This window comes from Rhinolophus sinicus, linkage group LG04 (assembly GCF_036562045.2).
Source record: "Rhinolophus sinicus isolate RSC01 linkage group LG04, ASM3656204v1, whole genome shotgun sequence".
Lineage (NCBI taxonomy): Eukaryota > Metazoa > Chordata > Mammalia > Chiroptera > Rhinolophidae > Rhinolophus > Rhinolophus sinicus.
Genome location: NC_133754.1, coordinates 45,776,055 through 45,790,476, shown reverse-complemented (window position 1 = coordinate 45,790,476; position 14,422 = coordinate 45,776,055). Strand labels below are relative to the sequence as shown.

Sequence of the window (14,422 nt, the reverse complement as noted above, 5' to 3'; positions counted from 1 at the left end):
AGAGATTTGCTTTTTTAGGACTGACTTATCTCTACTCTTCTGTGAGCAGCACATTCATACGCCCTCATGCTCACAGGAAAGCAAAGCCACTGCCCCCTCTAATTTGTGCTCTGATAATAGAAATATGAATTCATTTTGAGAAAAGTGGGGAAAATATAGCTATTTAAGCATTTTTCTTTTGTTCCATTAAGTAAAATAGATCAAAATGTTGACTTTAAAATCAGAAAAGCCTAAGTCATGTCAAAAATACCATACCCCTTTATTTACATGAAAGTCACATGTTTTTATCCTAAAAATTCAAAACCTGTTGTGAATTTCCTTCTTTTAACATTCCAGTAAGGCTAATTGAATGACCTGTGGTGGAGAAGTTAAAAGATATCATCAAAAGATCATGAATTTCCCAAACTGTCTTTCGTATCCCTGTGACAATTTTATGGTTAACAATTATGCTTTCTAATCCCCTCACCTTCTCCCTCATCCTCACACCCCCTCCCATCTAGCAACCCTCAGTTTTTTCTCTATATCTGAGACTGTTTCTGATTAGCCTGTTCATTTATTCTATTCTAAAGATTTCACATATAGGTGAGATCTCATGGTATTTCTCTTTCTCTGTCTGACTTACTTCACTTAGCATAATGTTCTCTAGGTTCATGGTAAGATTTCATTCTTCTTTATGGCTGAGTAATACTCCATTGTACAAATGTACCCCAGTTTCTTAATCCAGTCATCTACCGATGGGCATTTCGGTTGTTTCCATGTCTCAGCTATTGTGTATAGTGCTGCACTAAACGTAGGAGTGCATAAATTTTTCCAAATTAGCATCTTGGATTTCTCTGGATAGATACCTAAGAGTGGAATTGCTGGGTCATAGGTAGTTCCATTTCCAGTTTTTTGAGATACCGCCATACTGATTTCCATAGTGGCTGCACAAATCTGCAATCCCACCAGCTGTGCACAAGGGATCCCTTTTCTTCACATCCTCACAAGCACGTGTTGTTTATTGATTTATTCTGACAGGTGTGAGGCGGTATCTCATTGTGGTTTTTTTGTAGGGTATTTGATGGACACTTGTCTTATTAGAGAGACCACTTCATGAATGGTGTAAGTGCCTGACCACTGCAGTGTACACCTGAAGCTAAAGCTGAATAATAATGAATATCAACTATAATTTTATATATATATGTATATACACATGTATATACATATATATGTATGTATGTATAGTATAGTCACAGGATGTAGAGTACAGCATAAGGAATAGAGTCAGTGGAACTATAATGGCTATATGCGATGTCAGAGGGGTAGTAGATTGGGGGAGGGGGTTATCACTGTGTGAGGGGTGTAAATGTCTAACTATTACATTGTTTTGACACCTGAAACTAATAAAAATAAATAAATAAAAATAAAATACACTTGACACACAGAGAAAAAAGATCATGAATTTCGTACAATGGTATCAGAAAAGTCCTGTTTATATTGCTGTTTGAACCAAACCTTCTGTTTAATGTTTTACGAAGAGAGTTGATATCTCACCAATTTCTTTCAGGTCTCCATTCTTTTGCTGACATTAATGCTTGTTTTTGCAAGCTTTGGAGTTCAGCTTTTTGCTGGAAAACTGGCAAAGTGCAATGATCCCAACATTCTTAGAAGGGTAAGATGCTTCTTTCTATCTTTTGGAATTAAAAATTAAAGTAGTTTATCAGCCCTTGGTAAACATGTGCTGAAGCTACTTTGAGAACCCTCTGACAAAACTTTAAGAAGTCTATTCCTATGAACTCCTTTTGCTTAAAGCAAAAGGGTTTCTCTTCTTCTGATAAAGGTTTATAAGATTAAAAGCACATGACAAGGAATTCTACTCTTCCCTCCTATTGTCAATCCACTGTGACATCTTCTGCATAGTCTCCCAAAATTCCAGATGTTTATAGCTGTGAATCTCAGAAACTTTCCCTACAAGTCTCCCCTAATGTAATCCTTCCTCTGTTGTCACATGAGCCTCATGTCAGCAAATAGCTCCCCCTAAAAGTGCAAAGGACTTTAACGCCCCTTTTTAATACTCCTCCACTCCAGCATTCTCCCCATGAGGAAGCCAAGGCCTTACATAAGCTCCAGTTGCCCAGAATCTACCCCATTATGACAACCAACAAAGACCCAAGCTTGAAACTTTTGCTACTGCTTTTTTCTTTAGACGGTATTAGTAAAAGGAGACTAGCTCTGAAACAACCCCAATATTTCAGTAGCTGAACATAATGCAATGAATACATTGCATCTTGGTTGGATAAGTTGGACAGCTCTCCTCCAAATGACCTCTCAGGGACTCAGGTTTCTTCTGTCTTGTGTTCTCACCCTTCACTGTTTTCAAAGTCTTCTCTGTTTAGCTGACCCATAAGAACAAAGAACCACCTTTATCTGAGAGGGCTGTGGGCTGAGCCTAGAAGTGGCACACCTCATTGCAGCTCACATTTTCCTGGAAAGAGCATGGCGTCACCAGACTGGAAGGGAGACTGTAGTTTAGTGGTGTAGAAAAAGGGACACAGTTTGGTTAATGATTAGGCAATCTCTGCTACACCATCCAATGTCCCACTCTCTTAGAATTCTGCCTTATATTACAAATAGACTAATGAAGTAAAGCAAGTACTGCTAATGTATTAACTAGCAAAAGTATCTCATTGTTCATACAGGTAAAATAATGCCTTGAGAGCATTAAAATACATGTTTCCAAAAGGCTTAATAAAGCTGAACTACAATACATATTTCCAGCAACTATGACTATCTAATACAGATTTTATACCAGTATGAAAATTCCTACATTTTCAGGCTTGTAATTATAAAAATCATTAGCATTCTAATTATTATAAAGTACAGCTAACATCTTTGTCCAGTCAAAATACATTATCAGTTATATTCATAATGAGGATTTCAGGAAGTGGCAGAGCAGAAGAGACATTCTTAGGTTGGGTAGACTTTATGCTGTTTCACAAGGCACCACATAGATCACTGCTGCCTTTAACTCCTCTCTTCAGAGGTCCCAGGAACATCAATAAACATGAGAAGATATAACAAGGAACATGATTTAAAGGTCATGTTGTACCAAATTAGCTAATGAAGGAAGCCATAAAGAGCCAGTGCTTAGTCCACTAGCTTGTGTAAGGAAACAAGGGTTATTTTAGATCCACACCGTATAGAGGCCAGAAAGATGCTTACATTTCAGAATGAAGCCTAGTAGGAATCTCGGATGACTCAGTGTATTAACAATGACTAAGAGCATTGTGATTTTACACTGTCTACTCATCCCCAGACCAAGCTAAAAGTTGGTGACTTGTGTATAAGACAAAGCACACGATGGATGGACAAACACACAAATACCATGATGCATTTATCCTCTTTCCCACAATGAGGCCTCTGTGGTAGGCCCATAAGGAAAGCCTAGGAGAACTTAACCATCACAGAGAGCATCAATATCAGGCAGAATAATTAAAAAGAAATTGGCGTAGTGAGGCGTGGTCACAGCCCCTGCTTTGCAGCATGTTCCATCCAATCAGAATGTGTGTTTCACGTTTAAGCAACTATAACAAAGTCAGAATTTAAAAGAGCACATGAAAAGTGGAAATAATGTGTACTCTTTCAAGTATGGGAAATAGTTCCTCCCCCTGGGGGTACAGTGCTGAGAAGGCTTGAGGGAGAAGAAGGATTCTAGCAAGAAAGGACCTTCTAAGCGGAGGAGGCAGAATGAAGACAGTAGGTGTGATGGCTTGCTCTGGTCATTCACTCTCTCTGAACTTATTTCCTCTATAACACTCCTCACATAGCGATAGTTTAAAGATTGAACTAGTTGACTTATGTAAAGAACCCAACCCCACCCCCAATAGTATATGTTAAACTTCACTTCCCTCCCATGTAGAAATGAACTGAAAAACAAGGCCAGAAATGTAGGTTAGATCTCAGGGACTTGGAATGCCAGTCAAAGGGGGTTGGAATTTCTTTGGTGAGAAATGAGAAGTCATCAAAAGGTCTGTAGGCAGAGGAATCAGACACTTCTCGCTGCTCACAAAGTACAGGTACTGTCACGAGAACTACTATTGTTCCCCACATTCTACTGAGGAGTAAGACAGGTGTACAAAGGTTTAGTGTCAAAGGGTGACTTGTCCAAGGTCACCCCAATAAGTGGGAAGCTGGGATGCATGTCCGGGCAGCTTGTCCCCATAGTCCATGTTTTTAACCAGGACACCAAGCTGCTTCACCCAAGCAAAGGTGGGCTCCGGTGGGCTCAGAAAGACCAACTGGAAGAGACAGTAAGGCCCTGTACATCGTGGGGCCTTGACATAACACACCACAGCACAGCTATTTGGAATAATGTTGCAGATGAATACGTATGAGAAGATAATTGCAATACACTTTAACTGAAAAAGTGGGCTATGAAAGAATAAACACTGTACAACTTCATATCTGCGTAGGAATAAAGACTGGAAGGATAGACACCCAAATCTCAGTTGTGTTTATCTTTTTAGTAATTATGTAAATTTATCCATGCGTTATAACTTAAGGGCATATTACTTGTGTAAGAAGGTTTTTATTTTTATTTTTAAAAATTTTGTTGGTAATCAAGAGAGGTGTAATGTTGGCATTAAACTAGTGGAAATAAGAATGGAGACGTGGAATGAGTGAATAGGAAAAAACAGTAGAGAGCTAAGATCTTGATGCTGGGATATTGACAGGATGCTTGTCCACAGACAGAAATGGGGAGGCCAGGAGGATACATGTTTTACGGTTAAAGGTGACTTTAAACAGATTAAAATTTGAACTTCTGTGAGATATTCAAGTGTATCCTCCTATTTTTAGCATATTCAGAGTTGTACAACCATCACCATAGAGAATTTTAGAACATTTCTTTACCTCATAAAGAAACACTGTATCTTTTGACTGTCACCCCTAAACCTTTATCCCCCTTACACCTCCATCCCTAAACTACCACAGACTACTTTCTGTCTCTATAGAATTCCCTGTTTTGAACTTTTATATGAATAGAATCATATAATATATGGTCTTTGATGACTGACGTTTTTAATTACCATATTTTCAAGGTTCATCCACGTGGTCGCGTGTATCAGTACTTCATTCCTTTCTATGGCTGAATAATATTCCATTTTATGGGTATACCACATTTTGTTTACATATTTGTCCATTAATGAACATTTGCAGTGTTTCCACCTTTTGACTATTATAAATAATGCTATTTATAATATTAATGACATAAACATTCATGTACAAGTTTCCATATGGATATATGTTTTCATTTCTCTTGCGTAGACACCTAGGAGTGGAATTGCTGGGTCTCATGGTAACTCTTTGCTTGGTCATTTGAGGAACTGCCACATTGTTTTCCAAAGTGGCTGCACCATTTTCCATTCCCACCAACAGTATATGAGGGTTCTAGTATGAGGATTTCAATTCTGCTCAAAACTTGTAGCTGTTTTTATTATAGCCTTCTTAGTGGGTGTGAATGGTATCCCATTGTGGTTTTGATTTATACTTCTCTAATAACTAATGATGTTGAGCATCTTTTCATGTGCTCATTGGCCATTTGTGTATCTTCTTTGGAGAAATGTCTATTCAGATCCTTTGCCCACTGACTGATGTTTTCAGCATCAAATTTCATCACTCATCTCTGCAGTCTTTGTTACTATTTGTTGGATAGCTGTCCACGTCACTGTTGTCAGATAAAGACCTTTATTATTTTATGTAAAAACTGTTTCTTTTATCTTTTCTGAGTTCCTTTTCTGACCAGGTTCTCTCCCCCATCTCTCTCTTTTCCTTATTTTAGGAAGATTGCAATGGCATATTCAGAATTAATGTAAGTGTCTCCAAGAACTTAAATTTAAAATTAAGACCTGGAGAGAAAAAACCTGGATTTTGGGTGCCCCGTGTTTGGTAAGATATCAGAATAACATTCTGAAGAATGCTATATTTGTCAGTATTAGGTTTTAAATCAGTATAATATGTCGTGAAAACTAAAAATAATTCTTCTAGAGATGTTAAAATGATTTTAAGTAATACAATGTAAAGTACTGAATTACAACAGGATGCAAAAATACGGTAAATAAGAGAGCAAGTGACACAGTGAGTCCTAGGTTGCTTCATGACACCAATGAAATATCACCACAGTATTTAAAAGTTTAGATCTGGATTTGCATGGCTTTACAAATAAGTGAGGCTTAAAAAAAAGACTTTCAATCATATTTTTAATCAAATTTTAATTTAATTCTTTAAATTAATTTAATTTTTTAAATTTTTTTAATCAAATTGAAACTAAACTCATCATCTAATATAACTTGTATGTTAGCGATATTTTAATAAAAATCTTAAAAAATAAAAACTAAACTCATCTTTAAAGGAGGATCTGATGTCCTCACAATAGTTGTAGAGAAGCTACCTGAATCATAAAGCTATTTCAATTTTAAAATCTATTAACATTGAAGGATTTCCATTATTGAAACACTGGAAAGGAATAGTCAGTAATGCAATTGATTATTTCTAACTCTTTCTTTAAACTGTATCTTTCTTGACAATGACTTTTCAAAGCATTTACATCACAGCTAGAAGTACCTAGTACCTTCTTTCTCATCCATTTTCCTAATGATCGTGAATGGGATTTCTCAGTCTGCTTCATTGATGAACCGAGTGTTCTCTCAACTTCATTTGTCCTTTTAACTCGTCACCTGTTTTCTTTTTATTTCATTTTACCTCTTAGAATAATGAGTGAACCACAGCAACTACTCAGCTTTTGTCACCATTGTTGTTCTCTTACTAAATGTCAAACTCTTTGAAAGGAATAACATTTCACCCAGTTGTACCCTTAGGACTCATTGTTACTGCTTTGGCATTTCTCTAATATGAACTCCACTTTTATAAACAATTCAATACTGTTTATATTGGGTTTTTATTTTTTAAATACCAAAGCATTATGAAAAAAAGAGATTCATTTTAGATGTGTGGCTTCAGCATGGGTAGAGAAGTAAATAACACAAGGGACTATCCTTATCCCAGTGCTAACTAGGAAAGCAGTCTAATTTACATTAAAATAAAAAATTAAAGAAGCATAAAAAATTTATTTTTTGTGAGGTGAAAACTCATTAATATACCATAAATTATTTGTTTATATCAGGACATCAAATAGGATTTTTTCCCTACTGTTTTGGAATTTTGGCTAACGCCTCAAAGCTGAGGTTAATAGGAGATACTGTGTCTTTATATTCTAAAGAGAGCCACTACACAACCCCAGCAGAACTCACTAAAAGATTATCCACCTCTATCATCCAGTTCATGTACAAGAAAACACTACACTCAAAGATAACATCATGAAGTGAACGAACTCAGTTGAGAGTGCTATGGCATCCCACCTCCCTTCATCATGGAAAAAGGTACTTCTCACCCCAGCCAAGTAAGTTCCCCCAGGAGGACTAGCTGGTACCAGAGATCAGCAAGACAAGAAGAGAGGCTCTGTGGGTAAGCTGCTCCTCACTGTCTAGCAGGGCAGGGTTATCTGATGCTCCCGGAGGGCCGAGTCATTTCCTCAGGCCACCTGATCTGAGCCATCTTGATGGATCCCTGCTGCAAAGAGCTATGTACTGGGGAGCAGGTGCCCCTATTGGAAGAGGGTATGGGTGTGTTTCCAGGAGTGGGAGGTGAGAATCACCTAGAGATCACACTCATAGCAGGGATGGCACAATGGGGCATCCTTGTGCTGGGGAGTGTTTTAAAATATAGTGTGTCAGTGGAAAATTTGAGATCTAGTAAGGTCAAACAGATTGAGATACAATTACCTTTGAGAAGATAGCTGTTACTCACAGTTCCCAAGAGGAGAGGCCATGCCACAACATAGGAGGCCACACGGAAACACGGGGAACAGTCCCGGGGCAAAAGGAAACGGACTGTGGGCAAGAGCCTTTACTGTAACTTCCCTGGGCAGGAATGAGCGAGGCAGAGCAAGCAGGTTTAGGATTGGCAAATTTGATCATTTCAGCGGGTTCTGGAAATCGGGCTGTCCCTTATGGTCTGATACCTGGGCCTGGGGTAGTTAGGACAGATGGATAATGGCCCAGAGTGTGATAGCCCAACAAAGGAGGGGTGTGGAGGTATGGACTGTGGGTTGGTAGGTTTGCGTTTGAAAAGCACACCCTAAAAGGGACTCCTCCTTAGATTGGGAAGAGGGTGATAAGGGAGGAAGGAGGTCAGGGGTTGGGCAGTCCAGAACAAAGTGTGTCCAGCATATGTATTTAGGACAGATGATAAGGTACCAATTTTGCAGAAGCTAGAAACATGGTTAATATACAGAGTGTTTTTAGGAACACACAAATGCCCTCTAAGAAAGAACAATAGCTGCCGTGACAAGAGCACCAATGGCCAGAGGAGAGTCTAGGAGCACAAGAAGCAGATTCTAATTCCATTTTCCTGACTCCTGTTTTGTAAGAACCACAAGGTCACCCAAACAGGAGTGGAACAGAGTAGCCAACACTCTTCTTCCCTCCGAAAGCCACTGTTCAGGCTGAGCTGCTGAAGATGGGATCCTTGTACCGATTATGAGAGCCAAGACTTGCTGTAAAATGGAGTGGACTTGTTAGAATAATCTTATAACTGAAAGTGACCAAAAAGTTTTGGGATCTCCTCCAGATGTCAGAAAGGGAGTTAGAACATACTGGAAGGCAGTGTTGGGAAAAAAAGTAAACTTGTTTCTAGTTATGCCTTATGTTATTCAACCTATTCCACAAAGCCAGCTACCTATGATTTTAAAAATCAGAGTTAATTTAAATGCAATGTTTTTTGTATGTTATTGTTGGGGTTTCAAGTTAAATGATGCTTTAAAAGCTTAAGTGAATAAAAGGCATCACTTGAACATCATCATAATAGCTTTTGTCCATTTGTTCAGAATATTGTGACTTGGATTAATTTTAGTGAAAGATAAACCTTCCATCAAATAAATGTCAGGTGTAATCATGATAATTTTTACATTTTCCTTCTTTAGTAAGCTTGTCAAGAGTTAGCAGCCCAAAATTTTGTAATTTTATATTGACTAATTTATGATTAAGAAAATAACTTATATCTGAGAATTGTCCTAGAGAAATGATATGATAATTATAATTAGGACATAAATATGTACTACCTAATTCTGGAGGTAGTCTGGTTTCTGTATTTTCTCTTCAGATGAATACATTCATTTTCTTCGGAATCACTCAAACTTGATGAGATAAAAATTACCTTGCTAAAAAGGATTAAACATATCACATATTGTAAATATTGTGTGTTTTCTTTTAAGCAGAGGTCTAGGATAGAAGAAAATGAAATACATGAGAGAAAAATCAACAAAGTACTGAGTTTTACAATAAATGTATTTTTTGAGTGCTTACTATTCGCAAGGTATTATGTTGTCACTAGGGCTATGGCCCCTGTTCCCTAGGAGCCTGAAGTCCAGTAGAGAACAGAAAATAAAATTGTAAATAATTTAATATAATATGCTAAGGGCTTTGATACTACACTAAGCCCCTAAACTCACTTAACACTCACCTGAAGCTTACCTCTAGGTAATTTTAAGTTACACAGAAGGTCAAATTGTTGGAGAGTCTAAGGCTCGATTTGCTTATTAAGAAATATTAAGCATATTAAGAAAAAGAATATAAAATTACCTTACTTTTGTGTCAGTTTGAGAAAACCATAGGACTATGTGAACTCACTGCTGGGCTTGGAAGGGGCCTGTGCCAGGGAAGCGCCTGAGGTGAAGTTTCTCTAGTTTCCTGGTGTTTCAGCCGGGATAGGATACAGACAGGCAAAGGGTTAGTGACACACACAGGAGAGGCACCTAATCCATGTATGATACGACCAGGGAGAAGGACCCAGAGGAGAAGACAACCAGTTATCTTTGGACTTAGGGAGCTGAAACAGGGAGGGGTTATGGGCAGGGGAGCGGGAGGGCCTAGGCAGAAGTAAGGTGCCCTAAGTTGAGGAAACTCTAATTTGCTGTTGCCAAAGCACAAGGCAAAAAATGTCAGTGCATTCTAGAAAGTACAAAAAGTTCTGGTTTCTTTAGACTAGATGGCAGAGAAATGTAATAAGAAACAGGATGCCATTTTAGACAATGTCATTCCTGCATTTCCACATCCATAGATAGAGGCTAAGTTCCTCTCCTCCATGGTACCCTCTCTTTCCCAGAGGAGGAGCAACTCTCTTTATGATCGTGGGGACCTTGGAGCACTTTTCACTGGGAGGCAAAAGGCTGACCAAATTGTGAGGTCAGAACGAATGTCTTAGTTTTCTGGATTGTGTAGACAAGATAAGAATCTTTTAAAAGTTAACCGGAAAATATGATATTTAAACAGCCTTCCAAATCAAGGAAGAGCTATAGGTAAAAATGACAATACTGGATTATGTCTGGGATTCACTGAAGTCCTCTGTGGTTGTACGTAAAATTTTAAACTTTCTAATTTTAGGTGCATGAACAAAGCGTAAACAAACATCTTACATGATTAAAGCTGAGAAATTCTAATTTTTTAATGTGATATATTCTTCTAACTATTTAAGTCTGTGATTATCTATTGTATTTTCCTTGGTTTAGCCTAAAAGTGTATTTTTAACATATTCTAACTTCTATTGGATGTGAAATATAAAACTAGCTTGGGTTAGTTAAACTAGCAAATTTAGCTAAAGAAAAGCTCTTTTACATAAAGAAAATGGATGAGTAAGAAAGTTCAACATCAGATCTGAGAACTGGCTCATTGGTTTTAAAAAAAACATCCTTATTCAAGAAAACATCTGTAGAATCCTTATATCTGTCTGCTATAAAAATAAATTTAATTGAAACCCCCAAAGGAAAAATTGTTGGAGAAAATCCGAGAATAGGCTATACTTTCATATTTAAAAAATGTAAATCAGAATCCCAAAATATGAATTTCTGAGTGGGGCTTTTGCACCATGTAGAAAACATTTCTACCAATCAGCCTTAAATCTTTAGGAGCAAGTCAGTTTCAGTTTTATGTTTTCTTATTAGATACTCATTTAGTATTTACAAAAAAAAAGAAAAGAAAAGAAAGAAAATTACATCCCATGATTGGTTTGTGGTTTGAAAAACATAAAAAGTTGTAGAAAAATGCTAAACCAGATTGCCCTCAGACAGTTACCTTTTATGAAGATTAAATTTTGATAATGAGCTAGCAGGGGGGAAAAAACAAAAATTTAGGTGGCTTCAGGAGGCCTACTGTCTTCAATAATCCTGAGCTCAGTTCTCAATCATATTCAAGAAATGTAGTGATCATCATGATTTTCCAGTGGTTGTCTGACTCTTTTCATTATTTAAAATAGCTTCTAATTAAGGGGAAAGGAAAAAAAAAACACTCAAATCTATTAACAATAAAAATGGTAGCTAAGAACCATGATCACTGAGGGAAATGGCAATATAGTAGACTGGATCACTTTGTAACTGGGAAGAAAAAAAGTATAAATGTCAGAAAAACAAGAAATGAGACATCCCCTTCCTCCCAAAAGTAGTGAGGCAAGAGTGTTTTAGAAATCAGGAATTGGCTGTGAGTGTAGACAGCATACTGTGCACTGTGGTCTACAAGAAGTATCTACTAAGAACACTCAGGAGAGAAAAAATCCAACTGGGAGAGAGTGATCTGGAAACACAGCCTATGAGCAAACACGTCTTGCCATCTAACCGCATCACTACTTTGCAGCATGATGTTCATAGGAGGCCACAGAATGGAATAAGTGGCGAAATTCTGTTCTTTTACACTTTCTGTACTAACACAGGGAATTGTAATTTATGCCTTTAGAAAGACTTTCAATTATAAAATTAAAATTCAGATCCAAACTCCAATGCCCCTTTGAGAATCGCCTATAACAATTTCTAACTAGAAAGTGTATTTCCAGTCTTCCGTATAATCAGGACAAGCCAGAAACATGTGCAGATCCTCTAGAGCCAGAACTCAAGTTGTGTAGCATTTTGTCATTTTCAATTGAGAGCACCCCATCATTACCTAATAACTGGTTATATAATTAATAAATTATAACAGCGCATCATTATGATTTAGCTAAATCAAAAGAAATGCCATATAACCCACCTTCCAAGTGTTAAATATACCTTGCACCTAAGATTGGAAAGAGCTACAGATATTTGCCTTAGGGTGCTTCTCATTGGAATTTCACAGAACATTCCTCTTTCTGACTTGCAGGGCGAATCCTAGGAACTTTAATTTCGACAATGTGGGAAATGCTATGCTGGCATTGTTTGAAGTTCTCTCCTTGAAAGGCTGGGTGGAAGTGAGGGATGTGATTATTCATCGTGTGGGGCCGGTAAGCAAGCACAAGGAATCCTTTGAACACAATCCTTTCAACAGCTGCTTTCACTTTGATGAATAACTGTCTTTTTCATTTATACAGATGCATGGAATCTATATTCATGTTTTTGTATTCCTGGGTTGCATGATTGGACTGACCCTTTTTGTTGGAGTAGTTATTGCTAATTTCAATGAAAACAAGGTAAGAATTCTCGGTTTGAGTACCACAGGCTTTACTCGCTTCTAGCCACTCACTCTGTGCTTTCTTTTGCACACACAGCATGATGTCGCGTTAAACTGTAATGTGACTCGTGTAAATAATCTCTCTACCTATTTTACAAGAGACCTCATTACTGCCTTTCAGGCACTTTATTTAAGAGCACAACTCTCTTGCTAAATCTCCCCCTTTGGTAACAGTGTCATTCATTCACCAGTTGAAAGGTGCATCTCCTCTTGTTCAAATTGAAAGGGTGTCCAGCAAGTTATTAAAACACCGTAGCTGAAGCTGGTGTGCTGGTTGCAGGTAACATTACTCTCACAAAATGTAAATTGGATGCTTCTTTGTAACTCAGTAGGTAAACTCAGCATTAGGATGGGGTTGGGAGGAGGGTAGAAATTTTAAAATCTAATTCATAGGATAAAAGATTTTCTTATTTCGTATAAAAACTTTATATGCTTTATAGGAAGCGTGCTGCATTCATAACAGCTCTAATGAGCAGTATAAGAGCTCATAAATGGGAAAAGAGCAAGTGAGGTTTTCTGCCCAAAATATATGAGTTTGAGAGAGAACATTCTATGTCATTCTTCTGGACGTGGCTCACATGTCCTCTGCTGTGTAAGGGCCCGTCTTCTGAAATCATAAAAATTGAGACTTATGTAGTTTTTGAGCACACACTACGCACTAAGGTTTTGATATGTTACTCTCCGTTCTCACAGCTCTGAAATGCACAATTAAAGAAAAACAGCCTACAGAGGTAAAGTCACTTGTTTGGGGTGTATACGGAGGAAAAAAGGGGGCGGGAATTCAGAAGAGGTGCCTATTACTGCACAGCCTGTGCTTCTTCAAATTCAAGAATAGGAAAATGTCAACTGTCATCCTGCGTTGAATTAAAGTTGGATGTGCCTGCGTAGCACCGTGCTGCTCCGTGTTATTCACAGCTAAGACTGAGTCACAAGCGTTCACATCAGAGCTCTTTGGTTTGGGTAGCTAGCGTGGGACTGTGTCATTCACAGTCCCCCAGGCTCCACTTGTGTGGTACCAGATATTCAGTCAATTGACACCTTTGATGTGTGCCGAATGAGAATGTCATTTTGTTCAGACTTTCAAAGGGTGTGACTTAAAAATCCCCCCTTTGGACTTCAACACTACTCTGACCCACAGAAATGGGATTTTAGAGTAAGAAAGGATAGAGATGATATCGCCCAGCCCCCCTATTTTACTTTAACACATTCATAAATGAGTTTCTTTAAGCCCTATACTGTGTTCAGTTTAATACCAAGCAGAAAGAGAAAGATGGATCTTTTTAGATGCCTTTGAGCCATGTAATGGAGCAGACACTGGGAATGCCAGAATAGGCGCAGAAGCTAATCAGTCAATTAACAGAGTTTAGGCACTGCTTGCTCGGGATGCCATCTAAGGCTCTGATTTCAGAAGAATTAGGTCCTATGGCCACTCACAATTCAGCAGTATAAATGAAACAACATAAAATGTTAAATAACTGGAGACAAATGCAGCTCTTGAACTTAGAGGAATGGCTGAAGTAAGCAAAATAACAGGAGGTCTACTTACAACACTGGCTGTGTTTATTTCCTGAAGGAGGAAAGAAGCATCTTTGCCTGAGAAAGGGAAGCATGCTCAGAAGCTCTCTAAACGGGTGTTTAAAGAAAGAGGGAAAGTAGAAGAAATCGTATTATCAGACATTACAAACTTGATTAGTTAGTAGAAGATATAAACTTCTAAATTATGTGAACTTTTTAGAAAAGATACTTTTCAGCAAGTTTTTTAGATGGTAGCACATGAGCTGCTATATAATAGCCTTTATTTATTTATTATTCAATAGATTTCTTTGATCGCTTACTAGGTGCCAGACACTGCTCTTGAC

General features: G+C 37.8%; 1 protein-coding gene across 5 annotated transcripts in view; it reads left to right on the top strand.

Moving 5' to 3' along the window:
• Positions 1 to 14,422, top strand: part of NALCN (sodium leak channel, non-selective) — a 294,832-nt gene that overhangs the window by 254,846 nt on the left and 25,564 nt on the right. For all 5 annotated transcript variants that reach the window (XM_074329502.1, XM_074329503.1, XM_074329499.1 and 2 more), the window contains 4 exons: positions 1,547 to 1,651; positions 5,819 to 5,925; positions 12,216 to 12,336; positions 12,424 to 12,522. In XM_074329502.1, coding sequence (XP_074185603.1) covers positions 1,547 to 1,651; positions 5,819 to 5,925; positions 12,216 to 12,336; positions 12,424 to 12,522 — 432 coding nt within the window. The remainder of the gene's footprint in view (positions 1 to 1,546; positions 1,652 to 5,818; positions 5,926 to 12,215; positions 12,337 to 12,423; positions 12,523 to 14,422) is intronic.